This window comes from Drosophila sulfurigaster, chromosome 2R (assembly GCF_023558435.1).
Source record: "Drosophila sulfurigaster albostrigata strain 15112-1811.04 chromosome 2R, ASM2355843v2, whole genome shotgun sequence".
NCBI classification, from domain to species: Eukaryota; Metazoa; Arthropoda; class Insecta; order Diptera; family Drosophilidae; genus Drosophila; species Drosophila sulfurigaster.
Window position 1 is genome coordinate 31010082 of NC_084882.1, and position 18025 is coordinate 31028106.

At 36.2% G+C, this 18025-nt stretch overlaps 2 protein-coding genes across 3 annotated transcripts; both read right to left on the bottom strand.

Annotated features, from left to right (window-relative positions):
* Positions 1-502: 502 nt before the first annotated feature.
* On the bottom strand, positions 503-7269 carry LOC133837320 (progestin and adipoQ receptor family member 3). 2 transcript variants are annotated; one of them, XM_062268033.1, is made up of 6 exons: positions 7122-7269; positions 6454-6572; positions 3858-3998; positions 2154-2258; positions 1317-1601; positions 503-1253 (listed from the first exon to the last, which is right to left on the bottom strand). In XM_062268033.1, exons 2-6 carry the CDS (start codon positions 6556-6558, stop codon positions 834-836), a joined length of 1056 nt encoding a protein of 351 aa, XP_062124017.1. In that variant the 5' UTR covers positions 6559-6572; positions 7122-7269; the 3' UTR covers positions 503-833. The 2 variants fall into 2 exon arrangements, with proteins under 2 accessions (XP_062124017.1, XP_062124018.1); XM_062268034.1 differs by lacking the exons at positions 6454-6572; positions 7122-7269 and adding an exon at positions 5459-5758.
* A 1572-nt stretch (positions 7270-8841) lies between these two features.
* LOC133835970 (ubiquitin-conjugating enzyme E2-17 kDa) lies at positions 8842-17945 on the bottom strand. The gene is made up of 6 exons (XM_062266169.1): positions 17686-17945; positions 16988-17601; positions 12907-12970; positions 10820-10851; positions 9837-10020; positions 8842-9765 (listed from the first exon to the last, which is right to left on the bottom strand). Exons 2-6 carry the CDS (start codon positions 17009-17011, stop codon positions 9626-9628), a joined length of 444 nt encoding a protein of 147 aa, XP_062122153.1. The 5' UTR covers positions 17012-17601; positions 17686-17945; the 3' UTR covers positions 8842-9625.
* Positions 17946-18025: the final 80 nt, after the last annotated feature.

The following is an 18025-nucleotide window of genomic DNA, read 5'->3' on the forward strand; positions in this document are numbered from 1 at the left end:
CTAAAGTTAGAGTGTGACTCCGTCACATGATTAATAAATTAAAGTTTACTCAGTAAATTTAAAAACGAAGTAATCGGAATGCAAATTTCTTCTTTAAATGTTTGTTATACGCAACTTAGTGAACACAGAAACCATTATGAAAGTCTTGGTTGCGAGCTTGAATTTAGCGAATACACAAAACGCTGTTATACGAACGAAACTCGACATCAGCGGAGAAAGCAACCTCAAATTGGTTTAACGAAGAAAACTAGACGAATCGAAAAATTAGCCAATGTGCAAACCTTCACTATAGTGAGAACGCAAACCTTTGTGTTTTCGTTAAATACGAGTTATATAGTTTGCTCACAAGCCGCAGCACTTATAACAGTCAAGACTCAATCCATAGTTCACCTCACTGCGTTGAGGTTTTTCGCCGTGATAAATATGACTTGCTCCTTAAAGTATGCAACACATTTGTTTTAATAGTACATTATTTTCAGTGCAAATTCAAAACACGTTAATAATTTGAAATTTGTTGTATTTTATTATATTTTGCTTTAATATAATCGAATATAAAATAATTGTAACCAGATTCAAATTTTCTTCATGGCCATAATAAAAAACCTTCTTCACATAGTCCATCCAATAATCGTAATAAAGAACCCTAACTACATAATAGCATGTCTGTATGTGTCTTTGTGTATGTTGTGAGTGTGTTTTTTTGTGTGTTTTGTGGATATTTGAATGTACATAAATTAACAATATTGCTCAACAGCTACTAAACTAAATATTAGTTAATGCTAAACTATTTACACATGGTGCTAACAAAGCGATGTCCGTTTATCCCTTGTCTTCTAAGCAAGCACCGGCCCACTGCAGCTGTTGTTTAAGCGATACTCGGCATAGACAATGCCCGTGTTGTGCCAATGATAGAAGGCGGCCACAATGATCAGATGCCACCAGTTGTGCGAATGGCCAACAAAATCAACTTTGCCATTGAGCCAACGCTCTGGAATCTTGGCGGCATAAAACACAAATGCCACCAGACAGAGCGCATACATGATGACAATGCGTGGCACCATCAATCCAACCAGTTCATGCTCCAATCCACCCATTGCATAGGCCCAATGTCCCAGCGGAAGAATGCCATAAGCAGACCACAGCAACAAGACAGCAACTTTGCCATTCATGGAGACATTCAGCTGAGGAATCTGCACAGCGATGGCCAAGCCAAACATGCCCAGGGCAATGGTCGAGTAAAGAGTTCGAAGGAACTGCAAGAAAGCAATTATTAAAGGTATTTTCTTATAAAAGAATTTAAAGCCAAGATCTCTTACCGTATGACACCAGAAGGCGTAATACATGCCACTGATATAGATCGCCACTAGGGATAAGGATATACCCAGAAAGTCCACCGATAGAAAGAGTTCATAGTGTTCCTCCGATTTACAGGAGAAGATGTGATAGATAGACGAGAGCAGCATGCACAGACAGAAGCAGACGAGCAAACAGACGACGAGCACTTGATCACTAAATTCCGCATGTTCACGTAGAAATTGCAAGTCAAAGATCGTCAGTCCAATAAAGAGAATACAGCCAGCCAAATGGCTCCAGATGTTGATCTATTAAGCATACGAATAAATAAATTAATTACATTTCTTTTTTATGACAAACGCTTAATTAATGAACTTTAAATACAAACAGAAATTTTGGCAATTCTTTTGAAATAGTCTCCAACAAAGCATCCAATATAAAAGCTACTTCAATTGCAAAAAAGTATTTCATACTTTATTATAATATTGTCAAAGTCTTTTTTTCCATTTGCTATTCATTCGTTATGCTTTTGCGCACTTTGTTAATTATTCAATATTCAAATTAAAAACTGTATAGTAATCAAATATCAATTCAATATTCAAATTAAAAACTGTATCGTAATCAAATTTCTCTTTGCATATTTTCGTCAGCAAAAACTAATGCAAATCTTCTTCCTATTCGAATTCGCTCAAAAGCTCTTTAGTTTATAATAATTTTTGCTGCTCTCGCGAATTTGTTTTATATTGTTTTAATTATAGCTTATAGTAGATAAAAGGTCTAACGATCGCAGCTAAATTTATCTCAATAATATGAACTACGTATTTCGTTAAGTTTATCTATGAATTCTCATGGATACTCACCGTCTCATTGGTCCACCAGAATATGCTCTGCAGGCACAACTTGTTGGAGAGGAATGTGCGATATCCGCGACGAATGTACGGATTAAATTTCAAATGGGTTGGCGCCTGTAAAACAATAGATTGATAGATTAGGTCAATTACTATACAATAAACATAGTTGCATATAGTCTTACATGGCCGTGGTAAACACACCGATAGCATATTGAATTAGAGACATTGACAGCGCTTGTTTAAAAAGCAATGACAACCAAATAAATAAATAAATAAAAAAAAGACTCACTGACCATAGACGTAGAAACCTTTTGGCCACTGGCCGCATGCCAAATTAAAATACACAGAGTCTCAATTATACAATTAAACAAATGAATTAAATGTTCATCTAAATGCAAAATGTCTTTGAATTGCGCAGACTGAATGAAGACTTAACGAAGCGTAAATACCCTGCGGCATTAGAACGTAATGAGTCAAAGAACTTGACGAAGCTTTTACGGTAGATAAACATATATTTAAGCAGTATTTTTTTTGTAGTTTAAGATCTACTCAAAAATATAAAATATGAATAAAAGTTTAAACAGAAAATTTTCCTAAATTTCCCTAATAAATTTCCCAATCGAACAGTAAATTTCCCTAATAAATTTCCCAAGCGAACAGTAATTTTCCCTAAGGCTAAGCAAAATTCTGTCCAACTTAACGAATGAAAGTTATGTCACACAGAAAAGCTTAGCCTAACTCGACGAAGCGAAAGCTGTAACTGTCAATGTCGTCAAGGTTAAACAAATGAATTAAATGTTCATCTAAATACAAAATGTCTTTGAATTGTACAGACTAAATGAAGACTTAACGAAGCGTAAATACCCTGCGGCATTAGAACGTAACGAGTCAAAGAACTTGACGAAGCTTTTACGGTAAATAAATAAATGTTTAGGCAGTACTTTTTTCGTAGTTTAAGACCTACTTAAAAATTTAAATATGAGTAAAAGTTCTTTGTAACATGAGAAAAGTAATTTACTCTCTTAATACCTCAACGAACAGTAAATTTCCCTAAGACTAAGCAAAATTCTGTCTAACTTAACGAATGAAAGTTATGTCACAAAACTCCTTCGTCATAAATTCATTAGAAAAGCTTCAGCCTAACTCGACGAACTGAGCGAAAGCTTTAACTGTCAATGTCGCCAAGGTTAAGTCCGGCCCCTTTGATCAGCATCGCAATGTTTCATCAGCGAGCGTTGCCACTCTTCTTCTTCTTGCTTTGTGTGTGTGTCTTCTTCGCTGAGTATCTATGCGGGGTTTTTCTCTTTTTTCGTTGTTGCTTTTGTTGTTGTTGTTGGCTTTTTCGGTTAATAATAAAATCGACCTTGATTTAGTTCGCTGTTGAGTTGCTGTCTCGTTGTCTTTGTTGTTATTGTTAAATTTTGTATTTATTGTAGTAGTTTTTGTTGTTGTTGTTGTTGTTGTCGCTTTCGTGCCTATTTGTATTATTTGGCAATTGTTGCCACGTTTTGCATTTTTCGGCTTCGTGGCTTTTACAACACGCACTCGCAAATAGTTTGGGCACACATTAAATTCCACACCAATAAAATATTATATGAACAAGTATGCAACAACGATTTCTGCATTTTAACATTTGGCCTCAATTACAAACTGCGACAATTGACTTTGAAATTGATCGCAAAAATGTATTTGATTTTATAGTTCTTCACTTACATCATCGAAGTTGCACAGCCATTTGAATGTGGAGTGTTTGTCATCAAAATCTGGGCCATGTCCAAGAACATTCGGCTCCTCATTGGCCGGAAACTGATGCGAGGTGTCCGTGGTCGAGTCTGCAGTTAATTGACCATCGAGCTGATGGACCAAAGATCACCACCAGAAGAAGAAGAAGAAGATGAAAAAGAGAGAAGTTTGAACAATTAGATAAACTTAATTTGCATTTTGGCTCTGCTTCCGTATTGTTATTTTTGCTTTTATTTTAATTCAAAATTGCTGCTATTTTTAATGCAATTGTTTTCGCTATTGTTGTTGTTGTTGACTAGCAAACTAATTACGTATTATAAAATAGCAAGCGCAACAAATAGGGGGCTTGACTTTAATTTGTTTATCTAGTTTCAAAAACACAAAACAACACCAACCACTAAATTGCACGTGTGTGTGTGTTTGTGCGTGTGCAATGAAAAGCTTTTACAGCTTGATGACGTTTTGTTTACAATTTACAAGGCGCTTTGTTGTTGCATTCTTGAAATGCTTTTGGGAAAAAGCTTTTTTCGCATGTGCACTGTTCAAACGGTACAGCCAATGTAAAATGTTAGTACACAGCTCAGCTGTTGAATCCAATAAGAAAGTTACGCATACGCACATTTTACGATGCAAAAGCAATAAAAAAACTTTCGACACCAATACGAAAATTGCGTATACGTAATAATTTTTACTGAGTAAATAACGAATATGAATATAAAATTAGAAGAAAGTCTAATTTTTTACTTTATTTTTTAATACTTTAAATTTGAATTTAATTTTTTTCAATAAATTTTTAAACTAAAAACTTCACTAATTCTACAATTTTTTATTTGTGAAATAGTCTTTAAAAACAAAAAATAAAAAAAAAAAAAAAATAAATACGTTTTTAAGTAATATTTTAAACTAGTAGTTATTTTTTTTTAATTTCAATACATTTAAAATTATAAAAATTTCACTAATTCTACAGTTTATATTTGTTAAACAGTCATTAAAAGTAAAAAATATTTTTTTTAAATTTCCAACTAACTACTTAAAAAGATTTCCTATAAAATTCACTTAACAAAGAGCTGCACTCTAATTTCAATTGCTTTAAATGTAAACAATTGTCTAGCTTTCCAGGTATCACGTCTGTGCATAAATAATAACAGCTTTTGTTTGTTAATAGTTGCTCAGATTTCTAGCCATCGCCATAAATATTGTGTTCCAGTCAATTTGGCGTATTAACTTTTCAGCTTTCAGTTTTCTGCACTCTCGACTGTGTTTCCATTCCAGGTAAACAATGCGATCACCAGCAGCTGATTGAGAAGCCAATTGCAAAGTGCATTCTCAAATATTTTCACAGACAAACAAATTTAAAGCAAAGGTTTTTTAGTTTTTTTGTTTTTGCTCACTTTAATTTGCATTGTATTGCATTATTGACTGGACAAATAGATGTTAATGGCAAGTCATTGATAAACAGGATGTGCAATTAATTTAGTCATTGACGTAAATACGAAAATATTTCGTAATTACTTTGCACAAAAGGTTTCGATTTCGGTTTCAGTTTTGGGTTTTTCAATTTCGAGTCTTACGTTTTTCTTTTTATTGTTGCGCCCATTGCGTTTTAATTCGGCTGTGGTTGTTGTTGTTGTGGTTGTTATAACTGTGGTTTCCATTTTTCAATAACTCTTTAGTTTGTCCAAAGATCACGAAAAAAAAGTCTCAACACTTTTACTATTATTATAAACTTGCTCTTTTTGTGTGCACTTTTACTACAGTTTCATGTTTTTTTTTCCTTTCTTATTTGATTTCAAATTCAAAAAAAAAAATACAAAATATTTCAAAATCAAGTCAACTGTTTTATTTCACACTTTTAAATTGGTGATTTTATCAACCGTTTCGTTGACCAAGTTGCACGAAACTAAAACGAATGCAATCAAATTGCTCGCAAAGTTATCCAAAAGCTGCGCACTCAACCAAAAGCTCACACGAATGCTCAATGTGATGAGTGCAAGAGAGTGAGCGAGTGAGAGAGCGCATAACGATTGCAAAATACTTGACGATGATGAGAAAGCTCAACATCGTCGCTGCCAGTTATGCGAAATTTCGTTGAGCCGGCTTTGCTTTTCGATCGTTGTGCAAGTTTTTTATTTTAATGGACAAACTATAATGATGTGCCCCGCCTCCACTGAGCTTATATAACTGTCAACAACAACAACAAGTGCGTTGGCTGCGCTAGCTGAGAACTGTATTTAGATGAGCAAGTGTATCGATAACATAAACAAAACCGAAATCCAAAATCAAAACCAGTTTCGATTTATCCGCGTTGAGTGAACTTCACGAATTCCGCGTGTGCACAACTTTCGCAATGCCCTTTTACACGCATACATAAGTATTTATGTAAACCACACACACACACACACACACACATGCATATGCACATAATTGCTACTCAACTTGACCTTGGCTTCATTTGCAGACATAAGCTCAACTCATTTCAGCTCAACTCAAGACACCCTCTCTGTCCCTCTCTGCCGCACTGCTTAAGCTTCGGCACGTGCGCTTTCTTATCACCTTTCCTACTCACCCAGCTGTCCGCGTCCTTTGCTGACTTGCGATTATATGCGCCGCTTAGATCGCAATCAGCTAAAAGCTGCGACGACGCAAGACTCTCGTGGGGTCGTGGAGCCATTTTCTAGCAGTAATCTGTAATGTAATAAATATTGACATGACAAACACCATTCACAGACAAGTGTGAAAATAAATAAATAAAAATAAGAGAATAAGAGTTGCCACGGTGCGACGGTGGTTAGAAAGCCACTCCAAAATTGTATATAAATCAGTGTTTAACCCGATAGACGCCTTTGAGCTGCAGTTTAATGATCTATTAAAGTTAAATGCGTACAGCACTAGTCGCAGCTATCTATCTCGCTCGCACGCTCATTGTCTATGCATAGGCCGAAAACAACACAGCGAAGACACCAAGCAAATGAGCTTCTTCTATTTTTCTTTTGTTTACATAACCAAATTTCATATGGAATTTTCAACTTGTATCTTCTCTTGTGTATATATGCTGTAGTGTTGTGTTGTTGTGCACGTGCCAGTTTAATAAATTGTCATCTCAATCACTTGGCGAACTTTCAATTGATTTTGATTTATGCACAAATATTTTTTAAGTACACACATGCAAATGTATTAAATGTATGTATTTACATATGTATTTTATGTATGTATGTACATAAACACTATACATACTTTCTGATCTAGGCAGCAGCAATCTCACTTTGCGAATTTCCTCACGAGCCACTCGCGTGGCAGCTAAAAGTAAACTGAAGACTGCAGGCGGCAACTGGGGCAGAGAGTCCCCCAAAAATGTTACCGGTGAAAATCGACAAAAGAGCAACGTAGAGCGCGCCAAAGCAAACGAGAGAGCGCAAGAGCGGCATGGAAATGCTCAACAGATTCCACCTAACAGCTGTGAAAGCAAGCGAGCGAGCTGCTGTGACGTCACAGTCTCACTCGCCATTTTAACAGCAACGATCAGCCATGAGAGTGTGACGTGTACGAAGAGAGTACGAAAGTGTTCATGTTGTTTCACATTACCTGTCGTCGTTGTCGGCTCGCGCATTGTTAATAGCCGAACGAGGATGTCGACAAAAAAAAGCAACACAGCACAGTCGATGGCGGTGTTTATTAATCGAGTCTCTGTCTCTGAATTGATTAAATGTTTATTTAGCATGCTATGGCTGTTGCCAGCTTCTGAAAATACACTCACACACACACACAATGCATAGAGCTAACTGCCGTTTAAGCTGTGCTTGCTTTTTCCGTCTGTGCTACTTTTACAGTAATTCGTTCCACGACGAATTCGAAATGCCCTTCACATTGAGCGTTTGTTTGCTGGCTGCTGCCCTTGCCTTGATTGCAGCTGTTGCACACCTGTCTCACCTCTTTGACGTATTTCTTACATAGCGTAATTACGTATATTGTAAATTTACCTTTAAAATAGATCACTTTGTTAGTCTTATAAATTTGCTTACGTAAACTCTACGATTTGCATGGGTCCCAAGGTTAACCGCTAATGCTTCAATTGCATAATGCCCTAACTGTATAGAAATCAGAGACTGTAACAAATATAATTAAAGAAAATTAAAGTATTTGCCGATTATTTCGTTTTCCTTGAAAGCAACTATAGATAGTGAAATAATTAATCGAAAAATAATCACTACTAATTAGAACCTAAGACGGTCAAACAAAAAAAGAAATAAAAATGTTGGTATTTAAAATTTAAATTTAAATAAAAGTAATTCTGAAATCATTAAATTACATTACATTACAAAACGGTAAAACTAAAAAAAAATAAAATTTTGGATTTTAAAAATTAAATTTAACTAAAGATATATCTGAAATCATAAAAAATTAAATCTGGTTTCTATGTAGATCAAAAACAGAATGACAAATATCTTTGGTACTTTTTATATTGATAAAAAAAATACTTACCACCAAATGGGAAATTCTAACAGCTATAACTCATTATTATACATTTTTGTATCTATTCTCTATTGCTTTCTCAACATTGAATTGAAAACCCCAACCAATTTTTACAAATCGAGATTTATTAACTTTGATACGTTTTTCCAGTTTTGTTTTTATTATAGTTTAGTAGAAATCATATAGCCTATACATCATACATATATATATACGCAATGAAAGAGTCCTTTAAGCCCTACACACACTTAATGTCCATTCAACTCGATCAATCAATCAATCCATCATTATATTCCCACTACACCATCTTCTTCTGACTACATTAAATCAAAACTTTCCGACTTCATTTTAATCTCATCTTCGCTCAAATCATTCGCTGAAGAATTTGTTGCATTATCATAATTTCATTATAGTTATAAATGTAATAATAAAAGGATAATATTTGTTGTTTGTGTGTGTGCGTGAAGGGGGAATTTGCTGAAATTGGTTTTTGGGGAAAGAGACGATGTTAGAGATGTTTTGTGATGATTGGTGCTAGAGCAAGTGTCTTCTATCGGGATAGAGAATTGAATTTTTGTAATTTTTATTTTCCGGTTCTTTAAATATAATATAATAATAATAATAATTTTCCAGCTGATCTTTATTGTAGTTTTGTTTTTAAACTTATTATGTGTGGGATGCTGTTGTTGGTAGCTGTCTCGCTTTAAATGTTATTATGCTTACATAATTTTCTTGTTTTTTTTGTTTTCAGTAATTATTATTAAATTATTTTCTCTTCATGCATGCTGCTGCTGCTGCTGCTTTTCTCGCTCACATTAACTTGAATTCAATTAGACAGTTGCTGCTGCGGCTGTTGTTGCTGTTGAAGTTGTTGTAACTGTTGCTGCTGCTGATGTTGTTGTTGTTGTTACTGCTACTCCTGTTGTTGATGATGATGTTGCTGCTGCTGTTGTTGTTATCATCATGACGACTCCGTTCCACTCGTGGCTGCTTCTTTTGATATTGTTGCTGCCATTTGTTGTTGCTCCAACGCTATTGTTGTTGTTGTGGTCAACAAAATGGGAGTTGTTGCAAATGGGAGAAGTGCAGCTGTTGCAGCCGTAACTATTGTTGTTAAATGTTATCTTTGTTGCTCTTATTGTGGTTGCTGTTGTGTTTTTTGCTGCTGCTGTTGTTGTTGTTGCTTTTGCTGTTTTATTTGCTGTTGCTAATTTTGTTGTTGCTGTTGTTGTTGTTATTATTGGACTGTTGTTGCTGCAATCTGGAACGCATCACATAGCATACTTCCTAGTCCACTCTCGTGCCAGCTCATTGTATTTTTCCCGATCAGTTTTATATATTCTGGCAATCTCTGGAACAAGCGGATCATCTGGATTGGGATCACAGAGTAGAGAGCAAATTGATAATAAGACTGCAAAAAGAAAAAGAAATTCCCATTTATTAATACATATTTTTGAGCAATTATAGTCGATTATTATTTACCTTTTGAAATAGTTAATGCTGGCGACCACTGAGATCTTAATATATCGAGGCAAATCGATCCATTGCTGTTAATGTTTGGATGGTATATGCGTGTTGTAAAGGCCACTTTTGGTGGCTTAAAAGGATAGTCTGTTGGAAAATGTATAGTTAAGAAAAATACACCTCCTTGGTAAGGGCTGTCCGGCTGGAAAATTATAGAAAAGAGTATTATTAGTAAATTTTTTATATTCCAATTAATACAAATTGCCATGTTTCAGTTGAGTCTGCATTACTTTGTTTGGTTCAGTTCGAGTTTATAACAAGAATTGGCGATTCACAAAATTTTGTAATCAATACAAATTCTATTCAAACTAATTATAAATTCAAAATATAAATTACATCGACATTGCAAAACTTCTAAATAAAACGACTATTAAAAAGCTAATTTTATGTTTTCTTACTAATTTTTACACTAAGTTTAAAGTATAACTTTTTTTTATACAGATTACTAACCTAAGCAAATCTTCAACTACAGTATTATAAATCGATTTGTTTTTTAAATTTAGTCTTCATTAGTTTAGCTAAAAATTATAAAGTTTACAAAATCTGAATTCGTTTATGACTAACCTAATATGACATGACATTGGTTATTCGATAAAGACATTCGACTCGTCTAGAGATATATCTGGACAATACATACTTTTGATATACACATTACGGAAATTAGAATAAGTTTACATAAACAGTCTGGCAAACGTACATTTTCTCTGTCTATATTATTTATCTGTCTAGCTGAGACATCGCATAGGAATGCCAGCTCTATTGTCTTCCTCATTATATTGCATGACATGATGACTAACCACATGAAAACTACTTAAACTAAGACTTAATTCATATTGTTTAATAAACTCGTGCTGAATCCAATCCAAAGTTGCAGGCTCTCTCAACTGTTTAGCTGCAACTATAATTGATGAATTGCAGAAACTGCAGCTGCTTCTTCTTACCGGGCCCATTATTGTAGCTTGCCAGTGAAATACTGTAAATAGAGAGAGAATAGATTGTAATTAGTTAACAATTCGATTTGGCTGGCATGAACATTAAATGAATTGATGCGCAAAAACAATAACAAAATGGCAACGAGTCGCATACTCCACCTTTTTTGGGGGCTTTTCATTCTCATTACGGACTCGAGAGCTGCATTAAGAAGAGCCTCATTCTATGCACGCTCTCTTTGCTTAATAGCTCTCTGGCACTCTCAGTTAGAGTTGCCTAGAGCGCGCCCTTCTACTCTCTCGAGTTACCCAAAAAAAAGCAAAAAGAACAAAAACAAACAATTGCCAAAGAGCCTTGGCACCGACTGCTGGCAGCGACGTCGCTGTCGCTGCCGCTGCAGTTGGCAGCAGCACAACACGGTTCTCACTTGTCGTCTCGCTTTGGCACATGGTTAAAGAGCTGGCAGCACCAGCTCTGCTTGCTCAATGTCACACAGCAGAGCAGCGCTTGGGCTGAGAATTGGGCCGAACCATGCCAGCTGCATGGGGGGCCAGTTTACACTCTTTGCGGTGTTTCACTCTGTATGTGAATGCGTGTGTGTGTGTGTGCAATACAATTATAGTAATTTCATTTACAGAGTGAGTGTGTCTGTGTGTGGTGAAGTTTCTCTGCATTACTCAGAAACCGCGACGCGTCCATAATTCCCATTTATCGATAACAATAGTCGATGGCTGTCTTTTAATTACAATAACAGTTCATTATGATTGTATAAGCTGCCCACTCATTCACCCACCACACACCACACCCTTATTGCAATTCTTTGTTTTGGGTATTTACCCTTTATTCTGCAATGCAATTGTGGCTATCGCCACGTAATTCCGTATATTAATTTTGCCAGCTGATAACTATGAAATCGCTGCCATTTCAACTCGTGATAAGAAAATAAAACGGCGGAAACACAACGCAGAGTGTGTATCGCTGAATGGACTCAGAAAACATTGCAGGAAAGCTTAATTATCTTTCTATCTATAGCATACTAAATTGTATTATAATTTCATGTGTAAATAATATTTAATTCCCTCTCTCACATTTTCCCAGGATTATCCCGTAGAAAAACTGTTATCTTCAAAGAAGAACTATCTAATCATTGCTTTATAATGGTCTCTTTCTATATTTGTGGGAATTGCAGATAAGAGATAAATTTTCTGAATATAACCTATATTTACTTCTATTGCGATCTTATCTTTGAACAAAAACTATATAATCCCTTGCTTATAATGCATTATATTACGCATCATTCCTCTCCAGCCAAATATTTGTCTGTTTTGATTAGCTAATTATCTTATCTTTGTATAATATGATCTTCATTTCCATAGTCATGCTTTTAAATCTAAATCTTGCAAAGTTAATCGCAACATTAATGAATAATTAAATTGAAGGAACTCTCCTATTATATATATTACGCATAATAAAATAATACGACATTCTTTCTTGGGGTTTTTGGAGTAGCGTTTGAGTATTATAAAATTGCCGATATGATTCAATAATTTGATTAATAAAAAATTAAACTGCCTCTGGCATTATTCAGACGTCCCCCAAGTGGCCGCGGCCCCAATCGCCAAGTTTAATCATACGATTTCACTTTTAAGTGACGTCATCGAGGTGACCTGCTTAACTGTTGTTGGATCTTGGCTTGAGACTTTAAAACATTGCTAACAGTTTGTTTGTCTGTCTGCCGTTCTGTGTACAGTTTTGAACAGAGGCACGTAACCGTATTGCGGCTAATTGCAAAATCAGAACCAAGTCATAACGATCACGAACAACAAGAGAGAGAGAGAAACTCGATAACTCCGCTTGGACTTGATAGATATGCAAAATGTAGAGGCAAACAAAATTAAAGCTGCCAAGTCATGCTCTGCATCTATGACGTGTGACAAATCGACAGCTAATTTCGCTATAGAAATATATATATGCCAAGTATTTATAGATCAGAGCTAGACGAGAACGACAAGAGAACATGGAGAATGAGGACAGCTGCGACTCGTTGCATAATTGTTAAGGTAATGATTAATGTGACTGAGGGAATGATGTTACTCACAATCATCTCCAACTGGTCCAGCTGAACATTGTGCAGGTGGATCTCTGCCCAGATCTTGCAGTTCCTGTAAAGTATATTGAGAATAGATTAGTAAATACTTTAATATAATATAAGTGTATAACAATTTTAAATCATATATTATTATTGTACAATAATGAAATTTCATTTAAGGAAACGTCATTCTAAGATTTATCTATGAAAACCCCCCATAAATAATATATTACTAAAATCATATATAAAACATATAAATATACATTCATTTAAATGCATTTTCAAGTCGCATTTCTTAGTGCAACAAACGGCAAATTTCTTCCGCTTTTCCTTTGTTTTGGTCTGTTTGTCATTTCACATTTCATTTTTGTTATGTGTGCGCAATGCAAATGATGATGTTAATTTTAAATGCAGAAATTAAACAGCATTTTAAAACAGAAATATGAAAATGTTGCTCCCGCCGCCGCCGCCGTTGCCGTCAACCAAACTTAAGAGCAAAATATAATGCGAGCGAGTGACGCGAAAATCAAGTTCGTTGGCCCGAACACCGAACTGAACCAAAAGGCACAAGCTCGCCGTCGCTTGCTCTCTCATTCGCTCTCGCACTTTTGGCTCTCGCGCTCCCGCTCACACTCGCTTCGATGATTTGCTTTTATATTCCCGCATACAGAGGCAACAACGACAGTGACACGCACACAGCTGAGCGGCTGTTGTCTCCGCCCCTCCCTCGCCATCCTATTAACATCACACAGCTGCCAACTTGGGGTGCTCACACACATTGGTGTAAAGTAAAACGGCAAAAAAAAAAAATAAAAATAAAAAAAAACATACAAAAGAAAAGAAAGATGAGCTGTGCGGAAGGTTGAGCTAAACGAGAGCCTTAGCACAAAGTACGAGTAAATGGAAAGAAAAGAAAAAGGGGGGCGCTAAGAAAGGTACAATCTTTAAAATGGAACGGCTGATTGGTCCCCACTTTGTTCTCCCCGTTAAACGGGGAAGATTACTTATGTGCTAGGGATGCAAAAACATCGATAGTTTTGATTTGAATAGTGACAAACAAGGTTCTGTTGTAAATAGAGACAATTAGTTTCGATTTTGTTTTTAGAAACTTGTAATGTATACTTTAGATAATAAAACATCGGAAGTTTCAAATATAACAGATGTGATTAATCTTATGATAATCATAAAAAGCATACTCGATAGTATCGATAACAATTGCATACTGTGGCATCACTGTTATTGTTCCTTAGCGCTCTTTGTGTGACGTTTTGCAACATTTTACGCATTCGGGACCCCCTACGCTGATGCTCCTCGTTTTCCCCGCCCAAACAACGGACCGTCTGAAGAAGTAAAAAAAAAAGAAAAAGTATGCGCGACGTATTTCAAAAATAGCAGACACCAACAACGAAATTTTGCTCTCTTTCACGCACTTTCGTGTTGTACCTGTTGAGCAAAAATATAATTACAACAACAAAAAAGAAGAACACTGACACTAGACGAAGAAAAGAAGGAAATTGTTACAAAACGGAAAAAAATGGCAAAGCAAACGGTTAACGCCAAGTTCGAGGAGACGACTTTCATTGCGCCGCCAGCCGACGGCATCATGAGTCACCATCACTCTGCTACAAAGAGACATCGAAACAAGTGATAGCGGTGTAGTGTTCGTTTTGCTTTATAATTCAAATAAAAACAAATAGCTCATAAATACACAAATACATAAGCAAAGCACATGGGGGCTAGAGATCGCTGCAATGGGAGAGAGCGAGAGCGAAAGCCCGGCTCAAACAGCGTGTCTTTCTTTCGCTTCTTTGCTCTTTTTTTTTTATTATTTTCATACTTTTCGTTTTTGGCAATTGAGGCCAAAACGACAGCGGATTGAAGAAGCAGCAACAACATCAAAATGTTAACTATTGCTGTCGAAGAAAGAGTGGGAGAGAGACAGCAAGATAAGTAGTGGAAGTAGTAGGAAGGGGGAAAAGGAAACCAAAACAGTTGCTTGCTAATTGCGTGTTTCGATGGAATGGAGCATTACATAAAAAAAAGAAAAGAAATACAAAATACAAATGCAAGAAATTAACATTAATTCATATGGTATTACTGGCTTCCTCATTTTCACTAGCATTTCATTTTCATTTCATTTATATATACGAATAAAAGTTTATAATAAAACAGCAGCAGAGAGCGCGAAAGGAAAAATTCAATGGCCATGACGCTTGCTTGCTTTGTGACGCTGCTGCTGTTAGTGGTGGTGGCGGACGTCAATGCTAGCGTCGCAGCTCTTGTTGCTCAAGCGACGAGACGACTAAACCCCAACACAACAGCAGATATACACATACTTATAATCCAAATATCTAAATATGTATATATGTGCAGCATATTAACAACATATTTACATATGTGTAAATTATGCTAAATTGTAATTTTTCTTTTACTAATTATTGCTTCTCACCGCAATGCTTTCAGCGTTTTTCAACACTCAATTCATTTGCCATCGCACACACACACACACACATACAGACACCCTCTTTAGCACTGCCCCATTCGCTGTAGTTTAGCGAGCAAGAAAGAGCCAAACACAGTGTAGTCGAGTCGAGCCCAGCAGCTGCCGCCGATTTTTGCCATTGCTCTTAGGGCGTCTCATGGGGGTGTGTAAGCGAGACGGCAAATTAATATGTTGTATATGTGTGTGCTGGCTGACTGTTCGTTCTGTGTGCAAAGACTGTGTATGCATATGGCTCTGCCTGAGTGTGTATGTGTGTTGATGGGGGCTATGACGGTGAACCGGCAGCACAAAATTCGAACTTTAATTCCCATTGTTATTGTATGTGTATGTGTGTATTTCAACTCTTTAAATGTAAATATAATATCGACCATTAGTAATAGGAAAGTACACAAAAACAGTACCAAAATGCTTGAGTTTGAAATAATGCGCGACAGTAATGCAAAGAGACACGACGACTTTGGGTATATGAGTGTGAGCGAGCCAAAAAGCTTCCCAAGGCAAAGAGAACAGAGTAGAGCAGCAGATAAAGCAACTTCAAACGATAGTAAATCAAAAAAACACGAAATAAAATTAAAAAAAAAAACTGAACATGCTACTCTAGACTGCAATGCAGTTTGTTTGCACAATACAATTTAATGAATCGAACAAGGACAATAAAATGTTGACTAGTCACCCTCCCCACTTGAGAAAAATAATTATCGAAATTTACTTGCCCACTAATACACCAGCCAATGCAATATATGTATATAGAGGTATATATGTATATTGTATATATGTATATGTAATAGGCAGCGCAGCACTATTTCTGAATTATCAGCAGCGTACAAAAGTAAGGTTAGGTTAATTTTATACGCTTTTTCTCTTGTGCTTGGCACATTCGCCTTGTTTTATTTTTTGCTGGATCTTTCTGCGGCGCTGGCAGCAAACGCGAACACCAACAATACATACAAGCGTGTGTGTGTATGAGTAAGTGCTTTGCACGCACACATAGATAGCAAACCAGCGTGTATTGGGTAACATAGCGGAGCCCTGAGACTCTGCTGGCCAGATGACGATGACGACGGTGTGACCAGGTGCCTCTTCTGCCCGGCTTGCATACACACATGAACATTAACCACCCGCACATGCACAAATGCACTCGCGTAAATGTGTGTGTGACGACGTCTAATACAAATACAAATATGGCCGTACACGTTGTCTTAGAATATTATCCTTCTCTATTCTAATTAGAATCCTATTTGAAAGGCATTCGAAACTAAACATGTTTTAAGTTGTAATTAATGCACATCGTCGTCATCGCCCATTTTTCCTATGCTTATTTTTTGCTTTTTGCACGTTTTCTTTCGTTCACGTATTCGGTTCGTTCGTTTTTTCATTTCTTTTTCTTTCGTTTCTTTGTCGTTCCTACGTTTCACATTTCTTGCATAAATTTTTTTGTCGCACATAAAATTTCTTCACCGTTTTTTTTTTGCATATAGTACGAAATAATTGCACTTTTTGTAATGGAAATGCATGCTAACCACACCAAAAAATGTTCTTTGTTCAATTCGATTTAATTATTTTTTCTTTTTTCGTTTTTTCACATACCTTATTGATTCTTTTTAACGCCATTTTCTGATTGAAATTTGATTTTCTTGTGTGTGTGTTTGTGTGTGTAGTGTTGGTGAGTGTGTATTAGTTGTACGTTTCGCTTGCTAGTCGATTAATTTTTTTCTCTTTTTTGTTCTTTGTCGATTTGCACGAAACGAAAACAAGTAATTGGGTTTTTGTAAATTAATTGAAAATGCTATAGAATGTAAAACCAAACGAAACACAAAAGCTGCGGTTGGCTGGCTTTATATAGTTTTCTGTTCTTGGCTATTTTTCTCTGGCTCAGCTTTTCTCCGAATTACATTCCCTTGTCTAGAAATATTGCAGCACTGCGAGTAGAACGGCGCCCCGACGACAACTACGGCAACGATATTTCTGCTGCTCAACCGCACCGAACCGATGTGAGAGAGACCGACACGATGACGAACTACGACCAAGTTATAATGTGGAATGCACGAGTGCGACAAAGATGACTGGTGTAGTGCTCCCAATTGTGGTTTGTGGTGTTGTAAAACGTATGATTGTTAACGATTCCAAGTCAGCAGCAGCAGAGAGGAGCACAGCTACACATATGATGCAGTAGTTTACTGTCTGGCCAGATCGATAATATCCTGTGGAATATACAATAATTTAATCGAGGTGGCAACTCGCTTCTTTGGGCATAATTAATTTTAAAAAATTAATAATTTACTTACGGTGTAAGGAGCATCAACGGATTAAAGAGAAATCTGTGGTGGTGTAGTAAATGTGTTCAAATTTAGCAACCGAAAAATCACTATTACACAGCAAAAATTCCAATAAAAGAACCAACAACTGTTTAAACCGGCGGCGTGCAAATTGTGTATGTCCGTTGCTTTGTCTGTCTGCACGCGATTGGTGCAGTTAATTATTGCTTTTTCTGAGCACACAACGTGTTGCTTGCTGCCGGAACTTTTTACTGATCAATTTTGAAGGACAAATTCTATGTATTTTTTTATCAAATAATCAAACAGTTACTCCGTTTCTCAGCGTCACCGCTAGTTGAATTCCTGAAAT